We start from the raw sequence: 26,227 nt of genomic DNA, 5'->3' as shown, positions 1-26,227 counted from the left end.
AGTGTAGAGGAGACCACATCATGAGCAGTGAACGTAACATACTAAACTTAATAAATCGCTGTTTCACTTTGGGATCTTGAACAATGAGAAGGGAGGAGGTAAAAGAATAGGTGTTGCATCTCCAATGCTTGCAAGGAAAAATACTGTAGTAAATGGAGGAAGTGTTGAGAAAGTTTTGGGATGTCTGAGGAGTGTACCAGGGTGTTTCAGAGACAACAGTGCCTTTGGGATGCTGAAAGGGGAGTGGAGGGGAAGATGCATTTGATGGTGGTATCACCCTGGAGATGACGGAAATGGTGGAGCATTATCCATTGAATACAGAGGCTGGTAGGGTGGAACGTGAGGTCAAGGGGAACCTTATTCTGGTTGTGGGAGAGAGGGAAAGGGATGAGAGCAAAAGTGTGTGAAATAGAATGGACAAAGTTGAGGACCCTCAACTGTTTGGCCCTCAATTGGTGGCAGGGGGTGGTTTAGGGGAGTGAATCCTTCTGTTTAGGAAAAAGAACATGTCAGAAGTGTTAGCATTGGAAGGTTGCATTGTTCAAACTGACATGACCGAGAAACTGGGAGAATGGAACAGAGTACTTGCAGGAAGTTCAGTGTGAGGAAGCGTAGTCAAGGTAGCTGAGGGAGTTAGCGTGCTTAAAGTGAATATGATAGCCTATCCCCAGACATGGAAATAAGAGAAATCAAGGAAAAGGAGAATCAGATTACATCTGATATACAACACATAAATGGGTCATTCAGCCCAACCAACCCCAGCTGGCATTTATGCTCCACTCGAGCCTCCTCCTATCTTCCTTCTTCTATATCTATCATCATAACCCTCTATCCCCTTCTTTCTCATGCTTGTCTAACTTCTCCTTAAATGTATCTACACTGTTCACTTCAACCACTCCCTGTGGTAGCAAGTTCCACATTCTCACCACTCTTTGGATAAGTTTATTTATTTAGCATGTGCATAGTTACAGAGCCCAGCAATAGTCTTGTCAGTGGCCAGATGGAGTTCTTTAAGACCATCTTCAAATTTAGTCAGCGTACACTCCTTAAATGTGAGTCATTGTTTAGACTGCACCGCAGCTGCAGCCTGGATTGGTAACCCTACTGATTTTGGGTGGATGCACAGAGGCCTTGACTAGTCCAGAAATAGTTCAAGTTTCTTCTGAATTCCATGAGGGATTTCTTAGCAACTACCTGATATTGATTACCACTTGCTCTTCCCCACAGGTGGAAACATTCTCCCTATCCACTCCATCAAAACCTTTCATAATTTTGAAGACCTTTTAGCCACCCATCAGTCTTTTTTTCAAGAGAAAAGGGACCCACCCTGTCAATCCTTTCCTGATTTGTATACCCATGCTTTTGTGATACCAGTCTTGTAAATCTTTTCTGCACCTTCTCCAGTGTCTCTATATCCTTTTTATAATTAAGTGACCAGAACTGCACACAGTACTCTGTGAAGTTTAACTAAGGTTCAATTCAGGTTTAGCATAATTTCCCTATTTTTCAATCCCTTTAAAAATAAAGCTTAGTACTCAGTGTTTTTTAATGGCCTTACTAACATGTGGTGCAACATTTAGTGATTGATGTATTTGTACTCTTAAGATCTCTTTGTTCCTCTATCCCACCTAGACTTGCACCTTCCAAGAAATAAGTGATGTCCCTATTCTTCCTACCAAAATATACTACCACACATTTATCTGTGTTGAACTTCATTTGCCAATTAGCTGTCCATTCTGCAAGTTTATCCATGTTCTGCAATTTGTTGCAGTCTGCCTCAGTATTGACTATCCCACCTCCTCAATTTGGTGTTATCTGCAATTTTAGAAATTGTGTTTTTAGTTCCAAGTCCAAATCGTTAATGTAAATTGTAAACAGCGGTGGTCCCAGCATTGATCCTTGTGGAACACCACTTCCCACCTGCCACTTTGAATAACTACCCTTTACTTTATTCTCTGCTTTCTGTCTTAATCAGCTAGCAATGCATTCTGCCACTTATCATCTGACTCCACATTCATTCTCTGACCACCTTCATTAGTGTATTATGGGGCATCATATCGAAGACCCTTTGAAAATCCAGATAAATTACATTTACTGCATTACTATTGTCTACTCTGTTACTTCCTCAAAAAATCAATTAAGGTTGGTGAAGCAAGATTTTCCCTTTTGAAATCCATGTTGACTATTCATTATTACATTTTTTGTTTCCAGATGTGCTATTTTCTCATTTGGTAGGGATTCCATTATTTTCCTACCACCAATAGTAAGCTGACTGGTCTGTTGTTCTGGCATTGTTCTGCCCCCCCTTAAATATAGAAATTGCATTAACTGTTCTCCAGACTACTGCCACTACACTTTTTTCTATTGAGTATATGTATAATAATGGCTCTGCTATCTCTTGCCTAAATTCTTTTAAAATATGTACATGCAATCCATCCAGACCAGGGACCTTATCTTTGTGTTTGTTTCATTTATTCAATATACAATACATACCCTTTTTTTATTTTAAATGCAGTTATCTCAATGTTCATTTCATCACTCAATGTCATGTCTAAATGTTCCATCTACCTGGTAAATACCAAACAAAATATTAATATTTCTGCCATTTCTCTATTGTTACCTATGGTATTACCCTGTCTAACCCTTAATAGTCCTATTCCCATCACAGCCTTCCTTATTTTATTGATGTGCCTTTAAAATATTTTACTATTTTATGTTCCTTGATTTAATTTTCTAGCTCCTCATTTTTTACTTCTTTTCTAATCTCTATATTCTCTCATCATGCATTCCTCTGCTGCATATATACTTCATGAATGCCTCTTTCCTAACCCTCCGTTGTACCCTTATGTCTTATGTTCTGCTAAAAAGGAAGAAATAAATTTTTCCTGCCCTCAGCACCATTTTAAATGTTTCCCATTATTGTTCTACATTGTTGTTTGCTGATATTGTTGCCCATTTTATTTTCCTAACTTCTTCTCTCACCCCCTCAAAATTAGCTTTTACCAATCTGTCAGCTTGGTTTTTGTCATACTTATGCCCTTCTCTAGCATCATCTTAAAGCACATTATATTATAGTCACTATTGCCTAAATATTCCCATTTTACTTACCTGTTCTGGTTCATTCCTGAGTACTAGATCCAATAGCAAATCTTCCCTTGTTGGGCTTTTTACATATTGGGTTAGAAAGGAGTCCTGTATGCATTCTAGAAATTTCATTCCCTTTACTTACTACTTATGCCCAATTAATATCAGGGTACTTGATGCCCCTTTCCCATCCGAGTATTCTATATTTTTTATTCGATTCCCTAATTTGTCTGCATATTTTTTCTTTCACCTCCCTTCCACTGTTAGAGGCTCTATAGATTACAACTGTTAGTGTGATTGAACCTTTATTATCTTGTCACTGTCCATATGGATCATATTTTTGCCTTGCTGATAGTTGTCTTTTTTTCTACTGCTCTTGTTATCCTGAATAAGTACAGCTATTCCACCTCCCTTTTACCCAATTTATCTTTTCTAAATATTGCAATGTTTAATTCCCAGCCCTGATTTCTATGTAGCCATGTTTCAATAATCCCTACTATGTCCGGTTCCTCCCAACACATTGTCTCCAGCTCCCATTTTATTATGGACACAGTGCATTGTATTGCGGGTATTTCAACTCTCTTTTAATGGGATTTATTCACACTATGTCTAACTATCTTTTTAGACTTCTGTTCTCTAATGTTCTATTCTCTTACCATCAATGTCCACCCTTACTTTATACTTCTGCTCTCCTGCCCTCTTATGTTTACATTTAGGTTGCATATTATTCCTCCCTCCCATCTTACTATTTTAAAGCCTTTGCCACCTCCCTGGTTATCCTTTCCACTAGGATAAGGGTCTCATCCAATTTCAGTTGGTGCCCATCCTATCAGTACAGCTCTTTCCTGTCTCAGAACGGGTGCTAGTGTCCAATGAAAATAAATCATTCTTTTCCCGCACCAATCCTTTAGCCACAAGTTAATTCTCCTGATCTATGCCAAGTTGCATGTGGCATTACCCTTGGGGTTCTGCTTTTTAATTTAACTCCTGATATTATTTCAGCAGGACCGCCTCCCTGTTTCTACCCACATTGTTAGTTTCAACATGAACCATGACAACTGGATTTACTCCTCTCCCTTCCCAAGTTCCTCTAACCACTAAGTTATCCTTTACCCTGGCACCGGGTAGGTAATGCACCCTTCAGGATTCTCATTCTTGGCTGCAGAGGACACCATCTATTCCCCTAATTATAGAAGGACATTGTGAACTTGAGAGAAATTGTGAAGAGTCTGAAGTTTTCCAGTTCAGGGCAAGAGCAGGAAACTGCCAATATAGTCATCAATTTATTGGGGGGAAAAGATGAGTAGGAAATATCCCATAAAAAGGCAGGCATAGCTAGGACACATGTGGGTACCCATAGCACAACCTTTTATTTGGGGGAAGTGAGTGGAGTTGAAGGAGAAATTCACAGAATCACACAGTGCAGAAGAGGCCTTTCAGGCCATCAAGTTTGCACCAACATGTGAGAAACACCCACCTACCTACCTAATCCCATTTACCAGCACTTGGCCCATAGCCTTGAATGTTATAACGTGCCAAGCGCTCATCCAGGTACTTTTTAAGGATGTGAGGCAACCCTCCCAGGCAGCACATTCCAGACCGTCACCACCCTCTGGGTAAAATTTTTCATCATCCCCCCCCACCCCATACCTCCTGCCCTTCACCTTGAACTTGTGTCCCCTTGTGACTGACCCTTCAACTAAGGGGAACAGTTGCTCCCTATCCACCCTGTCCATGCCCCTCATAATCTTGTACACCTCGATCAGGTGGCCCCTCAGTCTTCTCTGCTCAAGCGAAAACAACCCAAGTCTATCCAACCTCTCTTCATAACTTAAATGTTTCATCCAAGGCAACATCCTGGTGAATCTCCTCTGCACCCCCTCCAGTGCAATCACATCCTTCCTATAATGTGGCAACCAGAACTGCACACAGTACTCCAGCTGTGGCCTCACCAAGATTCTATACGACTCCAACATGACCTCCCTAATTTTGTAATCTGTGCCTTGATTGATAAAAGCAAGTGTCCCATATGCCTTTTTCACCACCCCACTAACATGCCCCTCCGCCTTCAGAGATCTATGGACACACACGCCAAGGTCCCTTTGTTCCTCAGAATTTCCTAGTGTCATGCCGTTCATTGAATACTTCCTTGTCAAATTACTCCTTCCAAATTGTATCGCCTCACACTTTTCAGGGTTAAATTCCATCTGCCACTTATCTGCCTATTTGACCATCCTGTCTATATCTTCCTGTAGCCCAAGACACTCAACCTCACTGTTAACCACCCGGCCAATCTTTGTGTCATCCGCAAACTTACTAATCCTACCCCCCACATAGTCATCTATGTTGTCGTTTAAATAAATGACGAATAATAGGGGACCTAGCACAGATCCCTGTGGTACGCCACTGGACACTGGCTTCCAGTTACTAAAGCAGCCTTCTGTCATCACCCTCTGTCTCCTACAATTAAGCCAATTTTGAATCCACCTTATCAAATTACCCTGTATCCCATGTGCATTTGCCTTCTTTATAAGTCTCCCGTGTGGGACCTTGTCAAAGGCTTTGCTGAAATCCATATAAACTACATCAACTGCACTGCCCTCTACACACCTGGTCACCTCCTCAAAAAGTTCAATAAAATTTGTTAGGCATGACCTCCCTCTGACAAAGCCATGCTGACTATCTCTGATCAATTCTTGCCTCTCCAAGTGGAGATAGATTCTCTCCTTCAGAATTTTCTCCAATAGTTTCCCTACCACTGACGTGAGAGTCACTGGTCTGTAGTTCCCTGGCTTATCTCTGCAACCCTTCTTAAATAGCGGAACCACATTAGCTGTTCTCCAGTCCTCTGGCACCTCCCCCACGGCCAGAGAGGAATTAAAAATTTGGGCCAGAGCCCCTGCGATCTCCTCCTCCCTTGCCTCCCTCAGCAATCTGGGACACAAATCCTCTGGACCTGGAGATTTGTCCACTTTTAAGCCTGCCAACACCTCCGATACCTTGTCACTCCCTATATCAATTTGCTCAAGAACTTCGCAGTCTCTTTCCCCGAGTTCCATACCTTCATCCTCATTCTCTTGGGTGAAGTCAGACGTGAAGTATTCGTTCAACACTCTACCGATGTCCTCTGGCTCCACCCATAGATTGCCCCCTTAGTCCCTAATGGGCCCTACTCTTTCCCTGGTTATCCTCTTCCCATTGATATACTTATAGAATATCTTGGGATTTTCCCTACTTTTACCAGCCAGAGCTTTCTCATATCCCCTATTTGCTCTCCGAATTGCTTTTTTAAGCTCCACCCTGTAATTTCTGTGCTCCACTAATGCCTCCACTGATTTGCTCCCCTTGTACCTGCTAAAAGCCTCTCTTTTCCTTTTCATCGTATCCTGAATATCTCTGTTCATCCATGGTCGCCTGGGCTTATTACTCCTTCCTATCACCCTAGAAGGAACATGTTGAGCCTATACCCTCCCCATTTCCTTTTTGATCACCCCCACTGCTCTTCTGTAGATTTCCCCACAAGTAGCTGTTTCCATTCTACCTTGGCCAGATCCTGCCTTATTTTACTAAAAGCTGCTCTCCCCCAATCCAAAACATGTTTTTGCAACTTGTCTATTTCTTTGTCCATAACAAGCTTAAATTGTACCATGTTGTGGCCGCTATCACTAAAATGCTCCACCACCACCACCACCACCACCTCAGCCACCTGTCACAGAATCACAGTGCAGAAGAGACCCTTCGGCCCATCGAGTCTGCACCGACATGTGAGAAACGCCTGACCTACCTACCTAATCCCATTTACCAGCACTTGGCCCATAGCCTTGAATGTTATGACGTGCCAAGTGCTCATCCAGATACTTTTTAAAGGATGTGAGGCAATCCTGTCTGGCTTCATTCCCCAGAATTAGGTCCAGCACTGCGCCGTCCCTTGTTGGACCTTCTACATATTGACCTAAAGGGTTCTCCTGTACACATTTCAAGAAATCCACTCCATCCAAATTGTTCAATCCCACTCCAAGTTTAATTTACCAGATCTATTTAGTTATTCATAACCAGATCGATAAAAGCTTTTGCTTTTGTAGTGTTATAAAATTTTAAGAATTCCATTCCCTTTTCTCCATTTGCTCCCTCTCTGTACTAATTGATAAGTGGATAATTAAAATCTCGCTGAATTTTTTTATAATTCTTACTAATCTTCAATTTGACTGCATCGTTTCCTCTCCTGTTTTCCTTTCCATAATTTAGAGTTTTGTAATGCACTTGTAACAAGACTCTTTGAACTATGAGCTTCAATTATATTGACTTGGTCTGTACCCCTTTTTTTTCTCCATCAGTTTCTCTATTCCCAATACCATTACCACTCCTATTCAGGGATTACATCAAGGTTTGTTTTTATTCCATGAAGGAGTAAACCAAGTTGACACAATCACTGGGACATTCCTCTTTTAAGGTTTCTTTGATGTCCATCATATAATTGATATTGAGTCCTTCCTCTTATTTAAAAGGCACCCACAACTGAAATAAAGTTCCTTGTTGGTATCTTAAACACCTGTCAATTTTCTGTAATAAATCTTTTTTCCCCTTAAAATATTTATTATATTTCAGTGCTTTTGAAACACACTCCTTTTTGAAAAGGTTGATATTTCTTTGACCACCCCCCTTGCACCTGTAGCTGCAATACCTGTGTTTACAAAAGCTGGGGGGGGAGCGGGGGTGTTGGGGATAAGTTATTGATCAGGAGCAATGGACAGCTTCGATGAATGTTAGTTTCATTTATCAGTATCTTGGGTTTCTTGGCTACAAAAATCATTATTGGAGCCACAAAGGAGCCTAAATTTGTAATAGACATGCTCTCTCTGATTGGAGATTTGATATTAATCTTTAGAAGTGCACACAAATCATTGCTAAGCACTTACTGTGCTTAGGTTTCAGTGCATTGGTGCCATTTGTTGTAATTTGGTAGCTGAAAATTGCAGGTAGTATTCCTAATGTGGCCTTACCATTTAATCTAAATGAATTCCTACAGCCCATAAAGCCTATTGTTTGTACAAATTGTGTGGCATCTATCTTGGATTCAATCCATGTAATATTCTGGGGAAAAATTCTGAAAAGTTAAGCCATGCCCCCATTATGTCAAAGGTAAATTGATTAAAATTCCTCTCAAGCACAACTGGGTCAGGAACCTACAATGTACAGAGGTGGTGGCATGAAGGAAGCCTAGTGATTATTGTTTCCCTCGAGGAAATAACTATCTCTCCATAGTAACTTGCCACTGAAATGATCATACATTTCCTTCTTTTGGCATTAAATGTATTATATGTGCACAGCTGCACAAATTGTATATGTACGCTATTCTTTGAGAAGTTTCACCGTCATTTGTTAAGGTTATTATATTTAACCAGCTTTAGAAAATAACATTTAACACAACACAAAAGATAATTAACTTAATTTTTCTTGTTATCAACCCAGATTTACTCATTTTACAATGTGTGACACTTAAGCGGAAACGCAAGTCAATTTGCAAACTAGAGGAACAGGAAATGTGAAGTTATCGATATAACGTTAGTGTCAGGTATTTCTGCAAAACATGCCATTCAGATTCATATTTTTTCAGATACCTAAAAACTCAGTACATTTTAACTAGCAGTGACCGTCCAGACTTCTCTCCCCATCCTACCCCCAATTCTATATACCCAAAAGTGCTGCATATAGCAGTAAATTGAGGCTATAATGGCAACTGGATTGCATTTATGTACCAGGCAGATAATTTGATGCATTACACAATGTTACTCCCACTCCCACTAACTTTTCATAGATTAAAATATCTTGGTAAAATTAAAGGTGAGAGAATTTCAACCATTAACTTGTTCATTTTGTATTCCTAGAAACTCCATCATTGGCTTACCCCCTTGAAGACCAAACTGTGGTGATTGGTGAAACTATAGCTCTGCAGTGCATGGCATCAGGAAGCCCATCTCCAAGGATAACTTGGTTGAAAGGTGATGAACCTCTTGTGGTCACAAAGAGGCATCACTTCACACCTGGAAACCAGCTGCTTATCATACGAAATGTGGTGTTGGATGATGGGGGTAAATACACGTGTGAGATGTCTAATACACTTGGCACTGAACGAGCTCATAGCCACCTCAGCATTTTACCATCATCAAGTTGTGTTGTGGGGCAAAGCAAAAAGGATGGGACTATGACTGTTGGCATTGTCATCATTGCTGTAGTGTGCAGTATTGTAATAACTTCACTAGTATGGGTATGCATCATCTACCAGACCAGGAAGAAGAGTGAAGAATATAGTGTTACCAATACAGGTGGGGAAATTAAGAACTTGTTATATGATGTCTTAATAGGTGTCTCAAAGATCCCAACATGCTTACCTTGCAACAAATACTTTGAAGTGCAGTCATTATGTAGAGTCACATATCAGTAATTTTTTTGCCACTGCCACCTAAACCCAAGTGTTATATAGTCCTCTGACATTTCCTTTCTGATCATCTTGCCAAGTTATTTGATATTGCTGTTTTATGTTGCTGGAAAAGTGCTGCTTCTCTCCTTAGTCAATGAATTTTGCATAGATTGGTAAAATTACCTTGTACCTAAAATGTTGATAAGTAATTTTGATATTTAGTATTTTGGCCTGGCATGTTATTGTTATTAGACTCTGTTCACAAGCATCTTTTTTTCATGGAGACAGAAAAACGCTGTTCATTTTAATAGATCAATTGCCATCAACCTACATTCATACCTTCCTTTCATCTATACACTCCATAAATGTATGTAGTTATCTTTGAATCAACTTGAGCTGTCTTTTTCAGCTAGCAATTGAGCTAATAAGTAACATTATTGACTAGTAAAAATTCTATTTCTTCTACAAGTGTCTGCTGTGGCTCAGTTGGTAACTGAGTCAGAAGGTGTCAGGTTCAAGTCCTGCTCCAGCGACTTGAGCACAAACATTTAGGCTGACACTCTAGTGCAGTGCTGGGGGAGTGCTGCACTGTCAGAGGTGCTGTCTTTCAGATGAAACATTAACCTGAGGCCCCATCTGGTTTCTAAGGTAGATGTAAAAAGCTCCCATGACACTATTTCAAAAAAAAAAGCAGGGAAGTTATCTCTAGTGTCCTGGCCAATATTTATCCCATAATTGACATAATTAACACAGATTATCTGGTAATTATTGCATTGTTGTTGTGGGAGCCTGTGCATAAATTGGTTATTGTTTCCTACATTATAACGGTGACTGCATGACAAAAATATATACTTGACTGTAAAGCACTTTGAAGGAACCTGAGGTTGTGACAGGTGCAATATAAATAAAGTAGTCTTCCTCCTTCATTCAAATACCCTTAAACCAAACCATGCAAAGTGTTGTGCATTGCACTACATTAAAGATGTAGTAGTGAACGTGTTACAGCTGAAACAGTTTGATGCAACTGCACAAAATGGTGCCTATACTACCTGTTCTCTAATTTTAAGAGGTGCTGTAAACATTTCATGAGTAAAACAGCTGTGTATAATTGAGGATGAGAAGAAACAGCAGCTACAAACGTGTTCATTTTGCAATGGTAGTTTATTACTTCCTAATTTTTAACTTTCGTTTTTGAATCAGCACACAAGGAGGCCATTCAGCCCATGTCCATGCCAGCTGACAAGTAGGCATTCAGCCTAATCCTACTTTCAAGCTCTTGGTCCATAATTATGGCACTTCAAGTGCATATCCAAGTACTTTTTAATTGAGATTTTCTGCCTCTACCACACTTTCAGGCAATGAGCTCCAGATTCCCACCACCCTCTGGACGAAAATATTTCTTGAATTCCCTCTAAATGTCCTTCTTACCCTAAACCTGTGCCCCCTGGTTATGAACTTCTCAACCAAGGTCAACATGGTCTTTATATGTTCCTTTTGGAATGCTATGCACTTCAATTAGGTCTCCTCTCAGCCACCTCTGTTCTAAAGAATCCTTCAATACAGTCTTATAAAACTTTAGTTGCCTCTTAATGTTGAAAATTAGGTCACAACTTTCTTTGGAAAATAAATATCCTTTGTTCAAATTCTTGATATCGGGAATCATCATTACTTGTTTCTCTGAAGCACTTGTATCCTTCCCAGGATTGGCTCACCAGAACTTTGCATAATATTCAAAATGATGGTTTGACTAATGTCATTTGCGGCAACAGTTTTTGTGTTCTTTACCAACTCAGCTTTGTACCTTATTTGGCCACTTCATCACACCCCTTCTTTTGTTACCTTGATCCCTTTGCAGTTTTTCTTAATTGTATATAATTTTGCAATTCTTCCCCCATTTTGTATATTCATTCTGGAGATGTGGGTGTTACTAATAAGGCCAGCATTTATTACCGAGTGGAATGCCATTTTATTTTTTGAACTGGGTGCCTGGCTAGTCACTTCAGAGAACAGTTAACCATGATGGTGTTAGGACTGAAGTTACTATTGGGTCACTTAGAACATAAGAAATAGGAGCAGGAGTAGACCATTCAGCCCCTCAAGCCTGCAATAAGATCATGGCTGATCAGCCCCAGGCCTCAACTCCTCTTTCGTGCCAACTCCTCATGGCCCTCAACTCCCTGATATTTCAAAAATCTATCCACCTCCTCTTTAGATACTTGTAGTGATCTAGCCTCCACAACTCTCTGTGGTAGAGAATTCCAGACACTCACTACCCTCTGAAAGAAGAAATTCCTTCACATCTCAGCTTTAAATGAGTGTCCCCTTATTCTGTAACTATGTCCCCTAGTTCGAGATTCCCCCACTAGTGGAAACATCTCAATATCTACCCTGTCAAGCCCCCTCAGAATCTTGTACGTTACAATAAGATCACCCCTCATTCTTCTAAACTCCAATGAATAAAGGCCTAACCTTTTTAGCCGTTCTTGATAAGTAAACCCCTTCATCCCAGGAATCAACCTAGTGAATCTCTTTTGAACTGCCTCCAATGCCAGTATGTCCTTTCTTAAATACAGGGACCAAAACAGTACACAGTACCAAAGCATGACTGAGACCTGGAATATTTTCCATCAGTTTTAACAAATGCTAGAAGTAGAATATTTGGGGAGGTAATTGTAGAGGAGGAATTGTTTTTGAAAAATTGAGGGTAATTCCAAACCAATATATCATTGGATCGTGATGGTGTATACCCTAGATTGTTAAATACAATCAGAGATGAAATATCACAGACTCTGGTCACAATTTTAAAATTCTCTTTATATATGCAAAGTATGTTGTTAGTTTGGAAAATAGGCTATACAACAAGTTTGTTCAAGAACGGAGGAAAAGATAAACCAGGTGACTGTTAATTTACTGGGGCGACTTTTAGCCAGCATGTAAAAATGTGTGGACTAATCAATGACAGCCAACACAGATTGATTAAAGGCAAGTCATGTTTAATAATTTTTTTTAAAAATGCAGAAATGACACATGGGATAAATAAAGAAAATGCAGTAGATTTAGTTAATGTAGATTTTTGGGAAACATTCCATAAGGTTTCAAGGTTTCTAGTGCTGGAAAATGGGATTAGAATAGTTAGGTACTTGTTTGACCGGTGCAGACTCGATGGGCCGAAGTGCCTTTTTCTGTGCTGTAGACCTCTATGACTCTACTCCAGGCCTCACCAACACCCAGTACAGTTGTAACAAGACTTAACCTATTTTTAAGCTCCAACCGCCAGCAATACAGGCCAAAATTCCATTTGCTGCCTTAATTACTTTACTTACTAATGACTGCACCTGCATGCTATCTTGTGTTTCATGCACAAGAACACCCAGATCTCTCTCTGCTGCACTTTTTTGGAGTGTGTCTCCATTTAATAATGGTGTGCCTTTTAATTCTTTCTACCAAAGTGCATGACCTCACACTTTCCTACATTAAACTCCATCGGCCAAATTTTTGCCCATTCACTCAACCTATCTATATCCCCTTGCGGATTCCTTATGTCCTCATCACAACATGCCCTTCCACCAATTTTTGTATTGTCAGCAAATTTGAATACATTACACTCTGCCCCCTCCTCCAAGTCATTAATATAGATAGTAAATAATTGAGGCCATAGAACTTAAAAATAGGTTAAGTCTTGTTACAACTGTACTGGGTGTTGGTGAGGCCTGGAGTAGAGTCATAGAGGTCTACAGCACAGAAAAAGGCACTTCGGCCATCGAGTCTTGCGGCACTCCATTATTCACTTCGTTCCAACCTGAAAAAGACCCATTAATCCCGACTCTGTCTTGTGTGTGTTAACCAATCCTCAATCCATGCTAATACATTACCCCCAAAACTGTGAACTCCTGTCTTGTGCAATAATCTTTTATGTAGCACCTTATAGAATGCCTTCTGGAAATCCAAGTACACTACATCTACCGGTTCCCCTTTATCAACTCTGCTTGTTATATCCTCTGAAGAACTCTAGCAAATTTGTTGAACGTGATCTCCCTTTCACAAAAATCTTGTTGACTGTTTGATTGCGTTAAGCTTTTCTAAATGTCCTGCTGTTTATTCCTTAATAACTGACTGTAGCATTTTCCCATCGACAGATGTTAGGCTGACTGACCTATAGTTCCCTGCTTAGTCTCTCTCCCTTCTTGAACAGGGGCGTCACATTAGTGGTTTTCCAAACCGCTGGGACCCTCCTGGAATCCAGTGGAATATTTCGACTAATGCCTCCACTATAGCTGCAACCACTTCCTTTAAAACCCTGGGATGCAGGTCATCAGGTCCTGGTCCTTGGCATGTGCCTGCCTTTTTTGAATTTTTTTTCCCCCTAGATATTTTTAAAACTGCATTTAAATCTCAAACTGCTCTGGTAAGATTTTTAATTGTTTGAATCATTAGTCCAAGCAGTACAGTGCCATATATCTCATTCCATGGCTTATAAGCAATTTAAAGTTATAAAACTTTGAGAAATTTTGGCATGATGTCAAGATTTTTCTGAAGATCAAAGAATTAAGCTGGCCAATTTGTATGTCAAAGTAAGCTTTCATTTAATATGTAGTTACCAAATTAAAATCAGTCAAAAGAGCTTTTCACATTGTGTGGGTTGAGTCGTATTTGGACTTAGGGAGAGTTTGTGCCAATCCTCAATTGTAATTCTAATGTAAAAAGGAAAATGTAACCTGCTTGCCTCACACTTGTGTTTACCTTGGCATGTGCCTGTGTGTGTATTTATAGATGAAACCATTGTACCACCTGATGTACAAAGTTACCTCTCTTCACAAGGAACATTGTCTGAGCGTCAGGAAACATGTGTCAAGATGGACGATAGTAGCAACTTGCAACTAGCAGTGACGCTTCCTAATGGACGTATGGAGAGCAATGGTAAGGTTGATTTTCTTTTTAATCATTTTTTAATTGTAGTCAATTTTTTCAGCAATAGCAAATAGGCAGATTTTAAAGACAACTTCCTGTTGCTATGTACTATTTTTCTTAAAATGATAGTCATCTACACAAGAAAATCATCTTAGCATGCTAGGTTTTCGTGATAAAGCAGTTTTTATTCTGATGTAAAATACTGCGGATGTCGGAATCTGAAATAAAAATGGAAGATTCTGGAAATACTCAATAGGTCTGGTAGCATCTATGGAGAGAGCTACTAGGTAAAGGTGCATTCAGCCCTATGTACATTATGTTTAAAACTGGGAGAAAGAGTCATAGTCATCACAACACTAAGGAGGCCATTTAGCCAATGGAGCCTATGCTAGCTCTTAGTAGAGCAATCCAACCAGCTCCATTCCCCTGGTCTATGCCTGTAGCCCTGTAAGTTTATTTCCCTCAAATGCCTATCCAATTTCCTTTTGAAATCATTTGTTGTCTCTGCGTAGGCAGCGTGTTCTGGGGGAGACAATGCCGTAGTGGTAATGTCATTTGACTTAGTAATCCAGAGGCCCAGAGGACACAGGTTCAACTCGCACCACAGCATAACCTTATACAGCTCTATCAAATCTCTCCTCAATCTCCTTTGATCCAGGGAGACTGATGCTAGCTTCTCCAAATTAACTTTATAGCTAAAATCCCTCTTCCCTGGAAATCTCCTCTATGCTGTCTCAAGGATCCTTATTTCCTTCCTGCAGTCTGGTAACCAGAACATGACTTTCCTGCTTATGCATTCAATACCTCTTTATGGAGCCCAAAATTCCATGTGCTTTGTGTCCAGAAGGTATAATAATTTTCATAATGTTATTTGGAATTTATTGTAAAGTAGCTAAATAATGGGGTGTCTGTGTGACTTACTTGAATTAAAGATAGCTGGTCTGAAGACTTTGATGTAAGAAGAGAAGCTAGGTTTGAAATGATAAATATGTAAACATGGGTGAAGTTTTAGAATGTGAGGCGTAAAGGGAACATTTGCATTTTTAAATGAACCAGAGTAGCTTGAATTTAAGAGGGGTAAAATGTTTCACCTAGCCAGAAGAAGTTAAGAAACAGTGTGTTTATTTTTCCCAAAGATTGCTGTTAAAATTGGTACCATGATAGATTTTTATTATTAGAGAGATAAAATCCAAAGACATAGTGAAACAATGGGAATTTGCATTCAAAGGGGGAAATAGGTATAAAGGAGAGAAGGCTGTGTGCAAGGGAAGGCATTTTTAAGATTTAACACAAGTGTGAAAAGCCTCAAGTTGCTGTCTACAAGGAACCGAAGCTGAGGAAAAACCTCACTTTGAATTTGACTGTCCAGGGTGTGTGCTTTGCCTGAGTCTGTTTAAATCTGTGTTTTACTGTTGCCTTAACAGGGGTGTAACTGGGCGTTAGATTAATTATGGGATTTTGGAGTTATTATAGCAGTAATTTATAGATGCATGTAAAGGCTTAAAATCATTCCTTTTATTAATAAGTGTTTAATTTAGTTTTGTAAAAAACCTCTAAGCTTCAGTGGCCTTTTTACTGAATTCAAAGCCTGCATCTCGTGTTATGACACACGAGTTGGTAAAGCTGAGTTATTTAAAAACCTGAAGGAAACTTTGAACAACTGCCATAACCTATATTTTTTATTTTATATGCTTGAGATGCAACTCTGAATTGAGGAATCAGACCAGTTCTCGAGAGGTTTTTATATCAAACTACAGGAGACATTTATTAATTTACACAAGTTAAATATATACACATGGCTACAAATTACTACTGTCATAATTTTTAACAAATTCCCAAACTAATCTCCATTAAGTTAACAGCAACCCATAGACTTTAAGCAGGCACCAGGTAAAGCATTTTCACAATACACATTCAAAATGAGGTTCCTTTCACTTTGGTTCCTTTGCAGACACAGTGGTAGCCTTACAGGCTTTGCTGTTACATGTTCTGCTCTGCACACACACAAAACTGCTATCTGTTATACCCAGCACATCTCATTGAATGTAAATTCTCATTGTATCACCAACCCATTTGAACTCCACCTCTTCTAACAATAAAACCCCTTTCATAGTACCAATTTTATTCGTAATATAAACATTGCTTGATCTCTGCTAGCTAGTTGCTAGATTTCACTCCCCTTCTTGAATGCTCTATTCAACAAAATGCAAATGCACTCTACCTCTCTTACCTCAAAACTACTATACATCAAAGCACCCAGACTGGCTGGCTTTAATTCAATTAAGACATACACAGACAAAATTCCAACATTATATACATTAATAGCTTCATGACACTTGACATAAATACAAATTGCAAATAGTTGTGGCAGTTGCTTCAAGTTTCCCTCTAGGATTTGAGGAGCTTGGCATATACCATTCGCCTGCCATAACAAAATTGGGGGTTCGTCCAGGATATATTTGAAATTCCTTGATTGGTTTGGAGTTGGTGAATCTTAAGGTTATGAGTACGAGAAGCACTTTGAATTCAGGAATTGGTGTGAGGGATTTGTAAAGTGCTGAGACTGCAAAAATGGCTGTATCCATGGCTAAAACATTTTTGGAAGTAGAAGATATAACTCTGGGTTACAAAAAGTATCTAAGGGTAAGTTAACAGAGTTGGTAGATAAGGTTACCAGTAGGGGCAAAGACAACAGACATAGTTGAAATGATAGCACAGCATTTAACGTTTGAAGTGATACCTGACACTAGTGAGTCACAGCTGGAGGTAGTGAGACTTCAGTTACAAATGAAGAAGCTTTAACTTGAACAAGCAAACAAACTGAAAAAACTTGAATTAGAGGCAAATGAAAGAGAAAGGGCATTTCAAAAGGAGCAAGCGGAAAGGCAGGAGAAAGAAAGGTAGCTGGAACTGGAATTCCAGGCAAGAGAGAAGGAATGAGAAAGAGAATACCAGCTTAAAAGGCTGAAAGTTAAAAAAGAGATCTTAGATTCTGAGGAAAGTTCTGATGATGAAAACATTTTTAACCTAAAACCCAGTGGGGTGATGTTTAAATTTGAACAAGCTCTTCCAAAGTTTGAGGAAAGGGATATTGAAGCATTCTTTATTTCATTTGAGAAGATAGCTAAATAGATGAAATGGCCACAGGAAAACTGGAGATTGTTGTTACAATCCAGGTTGGTGGGTAGAGCACATGAGGTTTATGCTTCACTGTCAGAAATGTCAGAGAACTATGATGTGGTTTAAAAAAAGGCTATTTTGAGTGCATATGAGTTGGTTCCTGAGGCATATAGACAAATTTAGGAATATGAGAACTTGAACCTCTCCAAGTGCCTGTTCTTCCCCCCCGCCCCCCCCCTTTACTACCACTGATGTTAAACTGACTGGCCTCCAGTTCCAGGAATATCCTTGCATCCTTTCTTGAAAAAGGGTGTCACATTTGTTACTGTCCAATCCTCCGGCACCTCCCCGTACCGAAGGAGAATTGGAAGCTAATGGCAAGCCTTTCTGCTATCTCCACTCCCACTTTCTTTAGCAACCTAGGATGCAAGCCATCCAGACCAGTTGACTTATCTACTTGAAGCATGGCCAGCCTTTCCTGTACATCTATCCTATCAATTTTCACCTCATCCATTACCTCTGCATTTCTGCTCCTAATGATATTTTGCCAGCATCCACTTCCTTAGTCAATGCTGATTTTCAAAAAAGTGAAGAATAGTGAGTAAATATTGACAGAACCTTATGCCTTTTCACTGCCTCAGAGGTATTTACTGCGAGGATACTAATGCTTTTGAATTCTGTATCTTGCTAGTATTTAGCTGTAGTAGCAACATTATAAGATACTTTTAAGGCTGGAAATGTGGCACCAGCAAGCAAAGCTCTGGACAACAATAGGTGTAATCTTATGTACTTTTGTGGTATTAAAGTTACAAGTAGCAATAGTTTCACATCTGAGGTAAGCTCAACCTAAGCTGGAGGCTTTTATGGAGTTCTATAATATTGATCTAACTACTATTAGGAGTGCTTTGGACCCAAACTGGCTGTAACATGTTCATAAGTTGCATCTTTTTCTGTACTAATATGAATGCAGAGGTTGAACAAAGGAATATTTTAAAATTGTTCATCATTCCACATCCTCTGAGCATTACAGGAGTATAGCCCAGCTTGATGGGCTTTAGAGAAACCAGGTGCTGAACTTGTACATCAAAGTATCATGTTGACAGGTGGCGCTGCACATGAACTCCTAGCCATTAGTTATAATGCTTCAGAACCTGGTGTTGGGTGATGCTTGTGTTTTTTCTTGATTCTGGGGAAACCATGCATTCATCAAGCTATCCTTTAAATTTTAAGTGTACAGAGGACTGACTGGCTTGCAGTTTTACTTTCTATTTTCAATGTCACAAACAAGAATTGTGATAGAATGAGTTCACATATTTAGCAGGATAGGAGACTAAATATAGACATCATGAGTCCTCAGTAAAAGAACGGTATCCCATTCAATTTGTCCTGTGTATGTGAGGTCTTGATAACTATTAGTTGGAGGTTGAACTATGTTTAAAGAATGAGGAAAATCATATCACATCTAACAATTGTTTATAAGCTGTGACCATATACTGGAGTACCTGGATTTTTAAGTGTGTGTAATTTATGGGGCAGCCCAAATCTGATTGTGGAGCTCTGTTTAATAGGTATGTGTCGGTCCAATGCTGGAAGCTGTGTAGATGTGGCATCTCGTAATATTCCCTGTAGACAGACAAAGCATTGTGTTGGGTGTAACGTTAAAGATGGATGTAAACATGCAGCAGAAGGAAGGCTGGGCTCAGAGAAAATAGGTATGTGACATTTGCAAACAGAAATCCATCTAATTATAAAATATCCATGTTCTGTTCCAATTTATAATCTCTGCTTTGCAAATGTATAGAAGCTACTTTTTGAAGACTTATCATTTTAGGCTTTAATTTACATGTACATTTATGATTAAGTAGAGATAGCCAAGTACCTTTAGAGATGCTGCCCAAAGTGCATATGGAATATTTGCATGGCACATGAATGAAAAAAAATAGCTGTGTTCTGAGAATGTTCATATTTCAATTAGTTTGAATCAATTTTATTAAAGTACACAAAGAATAATAGATGCATAAAGTAGTTTAACAGGAATGATCATTGGGAGCTAAAATTTGACAGGTGTGACAACATACTTCAAAGAAGTATGAGTCCTATTTGTTTTTTCTTGTGTCCTATATTGCAAGTTTGAGCCCAATTTACCAAATTGATTGGGGGATGGGGTTAGAAATCAAAACAGTGCTTTGAATCCATTCTTTGAGAGAACTGAGGGCTCTATTCTCAATGTCGTCAACACTATAGTTTGTACTTTGGATGTTGCAGCGCTCTGACCTTTTAGGTGAATTAGGCTATCTTCCCATAAGGATAATGAGCTCTATGTATCTTCAATCGATTGGCTAAAGCTGTTTGCAAATGAGATTGACGTTCTGTGCTAACCTGCAGCAATCTTCATTCCTTCATGAATATTACTGTATGCTAAACTGGAATATCAACATTTGCTGATTAGAATCAGATTCTTTTAAGTCCAAAAGAGCATTTCCTACTCGCTACAGGGCTGACCTCCTCTCAACATGTTGAGAATAATAGGTAATCTATCAGGTAAAGGTCATATTCTTATTTTGGAGTATTCTGTTTTATGCAAGATTCAATCCACCAATCCCTGTTAAGGTTTTATGTTCAGTACTACTGCATAGAATGAAAGCACTATCCAGTGGAGTTGGAGAGGCATTATAACACTAATAGGAGTATGGAAAGGGAGGATGCTCCAAGTACCGGTCAAGTAATTTTAGTTTTGGTGTATGTGGGAAAAGCATGCATGATTACTCCTTGAACACTTCACTAGTTTTGCACCAAGTGCCATGAAAAAGTAATGTATCTGTTTTGTAAGAGTTCATTGCACTAACTGTTACAACAGCACTTTTAATAAAATTTTCTACACCTCTGGTTATGGTCAAAGTTCCAACTATGCAAATGAGTCTTTACCAGCACACTGGATCATTTTTGAGGTTAAATGATAAAAGTACTTTCTAATGGATATTTGCACAAATACCAAGCTCTAGAAACATTTTTGTGTTGTTCAGTGACTGAGAATTTCTCCATGTTAATAGGTTCTTTTGATGTTCCGGATCAGTTTGATAATGCCAACATTTACTCCAAGGGACTTGAATGTTCAAATCCATATAGAAATGTGGATCAGGGTGCAGAACAGAATAGAATCGATGAAGACATTTTGAATAATTATCCATGCAACAGAACTTCCAGTAGCCTGAAGGAGAGACAAGAGCTTGTATATCCTAGCAATCATGATAGGATGACATCACAGCCACAAAACTTAACACCTGTAAAGTTTGCTGACAAAGGTAATGTTTGGCCTTTTGAAGTACAAAAAAAGTGGCTGTTCTTTGTGAATTCCAATTAAAAGTTTATTTTGCAGTAACTGAAAAACCTAAGCCAATGCTGGACCTTTAAGGGATACAAGCACTAAGTTATACATGTGGTTTGTTTTGAAAATACTTACAATTCCTAACCAACTGATTTTTTTTTAAAACATTTTTCAGATTTGTCTTCTCAACCTGTGCTGTTATGTCAGGAATGTCTCAATCCTGTACAACCTCAACTGTTGGAGACCTCAAATCACCAATCAGTATCTTTGTGTGACAAACCTCAGACTGTATTGCACAGTGACACTGAAGTTGACATTAAACAGACATTATTACTTAACAGACAGTTATCACAATCTTGTGACTGCGTCTGAAAAACAAATATTGCAGAAGAATGCAAACTTATGCCTGTGCACTGAAAACTGTTTTTTGTTACTACCTCACCTCTTAGCACACCTCTCTCCAACAAGATGAAGAGACATGGCAGGACAGAGCTTGTGTGGGAACAATCCTATTCGAGCGTTCTTTAACTGTGTATATTTTTTAAGCTTCCATGGGAAGTATTAGTAGCTCAACAATTGACTTGCATTTGAAGCATGTAAATGCAGGGCATAATGTACAGAGAGAAAGGAATGTTTTTATATGTTTGTACATAAGAGTTTCCATATATGTATCTTTTACAGAAAATATTTTAAACCTATTTAGTGCATGAATAACATGATTTTTTTTAGAATTTTTGAAACTTTCTCCTGGTTATGTTGGTTGCTGTTAAATTTTGCAAAACCTTCTGGTGCCTTATTACAAGGGGTCATAGTGAAAATAACTGCTTGTATAAAACCCACTTCCCCTTCCACTGAACGCACAGCTAGTATATAATATGTACAGGGCAGAATTTAAAAATAGAAATTGGGCAATTGCATTACTACAGAATTTCTAGGAAATTGCGTAAATTATTTGACAAGGGTATATTTCATTTATAAACACAGTTCATTCTTTAATTACATTTCTCCAGTGCTTCTTTCCTCTGTAGTTTGGTATAGAAAGTATGCTGTAGAAATAAGTAAAGCCACTCAAAAGCTTTAGTGGTCAGTGAGTTATAGCATTAATTCTGCTATTATCAGCCAATAAGACACTGGAGAAATTAAAAATTTCATTAATTATATACTGCTTGTCCAGATCACTTGGAAGAGAGTTCTTATTAGCTTTTAGTATGGGAAACTCGTGGATTGCATTATTAGGAAAATAGCATTGGGGTTAACCAAATATTGTTCACTGTAGTTTATATTTGCAACTTTTTGTTCCTTTAATGATTTTACTAATCACCTGCTAAAATTGGAAACAAGATCTTGGAGTGGAGCTTTCAGGTTTAAAATCCTATAATTGACAATGTCATTCTTCCAGTAAGCATTTCCATGCCTCAAACCACACTAGGGGAAAAAAAAAGACTCTCCATGGTTAATATTCACATTTTATATATTACCAGAAAGGACACTGCAAAGCTGCTCAAAAGGAGGCAAACAGAGAAAGAAAGTGTTACTTTTCTGCACAAATATTTATTTATACAATTTGGTAAAAATATACATTGTTACAGAAATGTAAAATATAGACGTGTCTAACAAAGGTATTGAAGTGTCTAATAAAAATCATTTATAATACAAAATTTTGTATTCATTGCAGTTCAATGTTATTACATCTCATTTCTTGGGCTTGATTGTAGAAGTACCTTGTGCACTTTATCATATGTTCCTAGAAAAAGAAAACCACCAAGACTGATCCATGTTACTCTGGGGACAATTCCTGAAAATAAGCTGGGAAAAACATTAAGCTTTTAATATGGAGAAATATATTATTAAAGCTATAATATACAAATTATACCATGACTTGTGCCACCTTTGCCAAACTAGGGTTGTTAAAAAAGGCATACCTGAATTTCTAGGCCAACAACATAATTTAAAGTTTGCTCCCTGGTTTGTTCTAAGTTAACCATGTCACATTCAGCTGGTTATGGTGCAGAGGATTCCCAAGTTCAGATTCCATTGTGGTAAGTTGAATTAAGCATCTGGTAATTTGTGGGCTGCTACTAGGGAACCCCCCACAAAAAATAAAAGCTGATTACCAATCATCGAACAGGCCTCCTGTGTTCTAAGCAATTAGCAATACTGATCTCAACTGCAACAGGGAAAATCATCCAGGGTTCCTGTACCTATATAGTAGAGTAGGTGAGGCCATAATTGAGGCAGACTAAAGTTTTGCACAGCCAAATAACCTAGGCTAAGCTGATGAGTACTGGAAGGTCACTTCCCCCTTATAGACACTATAGAAATAGAAGCAGCTGAGAAAATTGCACATAGAAAATACATTTTGATGACCAAGGAACAGCCACCATGCTGCACAAAGCCCACATTTGATATAAATTCAGTGTAGCTTGAGAAATCCAGAGGCTGCTGATAATTATGTCCACAAATTGTAACACCTACTTTCCACATTTTTAATAAGATTTCAATGCTCCTCATCCACTGCAAAAGCTGTTTTTTGTCCAGCTTGCACTTGGAGCCTTTACCTACTTGGCTATGGACGCAGAACACACTTGTCATGCTGATTTAAAACCTCTTCTTGCCTCTTACAGATAAATAGATAAAAATAAGTATCTAGTTGTTAACCCAAAGTGGTTTCCAGCTAACTTCCCTCTTGTCCCTTTGAAGCACTTTGGGCTATGCTTTGGCCTTTATTGATCCCCTCAATATTTCTTCTACCCCCTACTACCACATTCCCTGCTCTGGCCTGATTACTGTAGATTTTGAACAAATCAGGCTAGTTCAGAAAATTTTCCAAAAGCTGTAGCAACCCCAAGTGCTCATCTACAAATTTATTGGTGGGAAAGGACAACCCATGGGTCTCAGGACCTGCATTGGCCCAAATCTTAAACTCTTAGTGGGTCTGGTCTGACTTTTTTTAAAGTCAGTTCAGTAACCTTCACTTCATATTTTTAAACATTACACAACTGTTAGAACCAATGCATTTCAATATATTTTTAAAAACCTCTCCTGCAAAATAAATTTACCTTTGAACTATTCCACCCAGCAGAGCAGAAAACAGATGAAGTGCTTTACTGCATTCCTAAATATGAGTGTGAAAATGAAATGGATGCTTTAAATATACAGGGACTTTTATGATTGAAGTGAGAGTCCATGAATCCAATACCACTGTCCACACATCGAACTCGTATTGAAACTTGAGTTTCCTATTGATATAGAAGAAAGTGATTTATTGCACTCAGCAGATTGAGTTTAGTTTTTGCCATGAAAGCTGATGGATGTTAGCTCATAGATTCTTGGACCAGGATATTGAGGTCAGGGCCTGCTCGCCGGCGCATTAAATGACGTGGGATGAAGTCGGGCAGAACTCCCCACGTCACCCCGCATCATTTCAATTATCAGGTCGGCTGGGGGGGCAGCCAAATCAGCTGTGCGCCCACTGACCTGTCAACGGCCAATTGAGGCCATTTAAAAACTAATTGAAGCAATTAATGGAACTGCCCGTCCGACCTTAAGGTTGGCGGGCAGGCCTGGAGCCCTGGTGGGCTTCAGAAAAAGCATGAAACCTCATCCACGGGTGGGATGAGATTTCATGAGTGTTTTTAAAAACTGAATAAAACTGATGGACATGTCCCAACTCCTGTGAGTGTCACATGAGGGAACATGTCAGAGAAATTTGGCAGCACTTACCCTCAGGGAGATGCGTGCGCGGAAGAGCGCATTCCTGGCTTAGAGAATGAGCGCACAGCGCTTCAAGGCAGACGTCATGCTGGGCGGGCTCCTGCACCTCCCCAGCCGACGGGGAGAAAATTGTTCCCTTTGTGTTAGCAAATTTAATAAAATTTTCAGGAAGCTATGTCCTTTGCACACTTATACCTCATCCTAATTGCATCTAATGCACACTGAGGGAAATTCTCTATTTTTCTTTCTTTTTGTGGGCAAAGCAATGGGAGATCCACTAATCGAATAAATAAATAGCAACCCAGTTTGAAATTCTGAGATTTGTCTGGACTCATTCCAATGCTAGCATTCATTACAAAGTAAATCATCTGTGGTTATAAAGCATTTAGAACACATCACTATTATAACTCACCACATTCAAAGGATTTTGACTAATAAATACAAACTATTCAAATGCTTAATATCCTAGTGTATGTAAACGTTAATAGGCACTCTCATCTCAAGTAAATATCAATAAAGAAATGCTGGTGAATAGCACTGCAGAAAAGTAGGCTGCTGGCCTTTGTCTGTTACAGGAAATCTTCTAAAGATCCAAAGGTAAGCTATGTACCCAGAGAGAAGCAATTACAATCATTTACACTTTATAGGGTTTTATCCAAAACTCCATCTGACTAACTTGTATAATGCCATAACACTTCAAACTTCAGTTACTTCAACCAGTAGAGGCATCTATTGAGATTCTACACCCCATCGGGCCCAAGTTCTGCGCTGATACTGGCTTAAAAAAGGTATAATCTAGGTGAATAGGAGGAATTTTAGCAGGGAACTGGTTATGCCAAGTTTTTTTCAATTCTTTAGAATTTCACATTCACAGAATTGTTACGGCTCATCATGTCTGCATCGGCTCTCCAAATGAGCATCATGCTTTTTCCCCATACCCTTGCATTGTTTCTATTGCCCTCCTGAATGCCTCGATTGAACGTGCCTCCACCACACTTCCGAGTACTGCATTTCAGACCCGAACCACTCGTGAAAAAGTTGTCATGTCACATCTGCTTCTTTTGCAAATCACTAACTCTGTGCCCTCTCGTTCTTGATCCAGCCCCCTTATGATTTTGAATACTTCTATCAAATCTCCTCTTAGCTTGGAGAGGAGAAAGCTATCTTCATAACTCAAGTTTCTCATCCCTGGAACCATTCTTGTAAACTACTTCTGTACTCTCCCCAATGCGATCACACTCTTCCTATAGTGTGGTACCCAGAACTGTACACAATATTCCAGCTGGGGTCTAACTAGTGTCTTATATAAGCTCAGCATAACCTCCTTTCTCTTGTACTCTATGCCCCTATTAATAAAGCCCAGAATACTGTATGCTTTATCAACTGCTCGCTCCACCTGTCCTGCTGCTTTCAATGACCTACGCACCTATATACCCAGGTCTCTCTTCTCCTGCACATGCTTAAGAATTGTACCCCTTATTTTATATTGTCTCTCCATCTTCCTACCAAAATGAATCACCTCACACTTCACATTGAACTTTGTCAGCCATCTATCTACCCACTCCACCAACTTGTCTACATCCTTTTGAAGTTCTACACTGTCCTCCTCACAATGCTTCCAAGTTTTGTATCAGCTGCAAACTTTAAAATTGTCCCCT

At 39.1% G+C, this 26,227-nt stretch overlaps 2 protein-coding genes across 4 annotated transcripts in view; one reads left to right on the top strand and one right to left on the bottom strand.

Annotated features, from left to right (window-relative positions):
* lrig1 (leucine-rich repeats and immunoglobulin-like domains 1) overlaps window positions 1-22,225 on the top strand; it is a 154,188-nt gene extending 131,963 nt beyond the window's left edge. For both annotated transcript variants that reach the window (XM_078543673.1, XM_078543672.1), the window contains 5 exons: window positions 8,970-9,407; window positions 14,273-14,419; window positions 19,099-19,242; window positions 20,581-20,832; window positions 21,031-22,225. In XM_078543673.1, coding sequence (XP_078399799.1) covers window positions 8,970-9,407; window positions 14,273-14,419; window positions 19,099-19,242; window positions 20,581-20,832; window positions 21,031-21,227 — 1,178 coding nt within the window. In that variant the 3' untranslated portion in view covers window positions 21,228-22,225. The remainder of the gene's footprint in view (window positions 1-8,969; window positions 9,408-14,272; window positions 14,420-19,098; window positions 19,243-20,580; window positions 20,833-21,030) is intronic.
* The window catches only part of slc25a26 (solute carrier family 25 member 26), a 218,451-nt gene continuing 214,369 nt past the window's right edge, over window positions 22,146-26,227 (bottom strand). The window contains exons 10-11 of one of the 2 annotated variants that reach the window (XM_078543675.1): window positions 23,915-23,970; window positions 22,146-22,661 (exon numbers count right to left, since the gene is read on the bottom strand). In XM_078543675.1, the coding sequence (XP_078399801.1) occupies window positions 23,922-23,970 (49 nt within the window). In that variant the 3' untranslated portion in view covers window positions 22,146-22,661; window positions 23,915-23,921. The remainder of the gene's footprint in view (window positions 22,662-23,914; window positions 23,971-26,227) is intronic. The other variant, XM_078543674.1, reaches the window with a different exon arrangement.

The sequence above is a fragment of the Cetorhinus maximus genome, chromosome 6 (assembly GCF_964194155.1).
Source record: "Cetorhinus maximus chromosome 6, sCetMax3.hap1.1, whole genome shotgun sequence".
Classification (NCBI taxonomy): domain Eukaryota; kingdom Metazoa; phylum Chordata; class Chondrichthyes; order Lamniformes; family Cetorhinidae; genus Cetorhinus; species Cetorhinus maximus.
The sequence above is the reverse complement of the archived record's forward strand: the minus strand, read 5'-3'. Positions and strand labels throughout refer to the sequence as shown.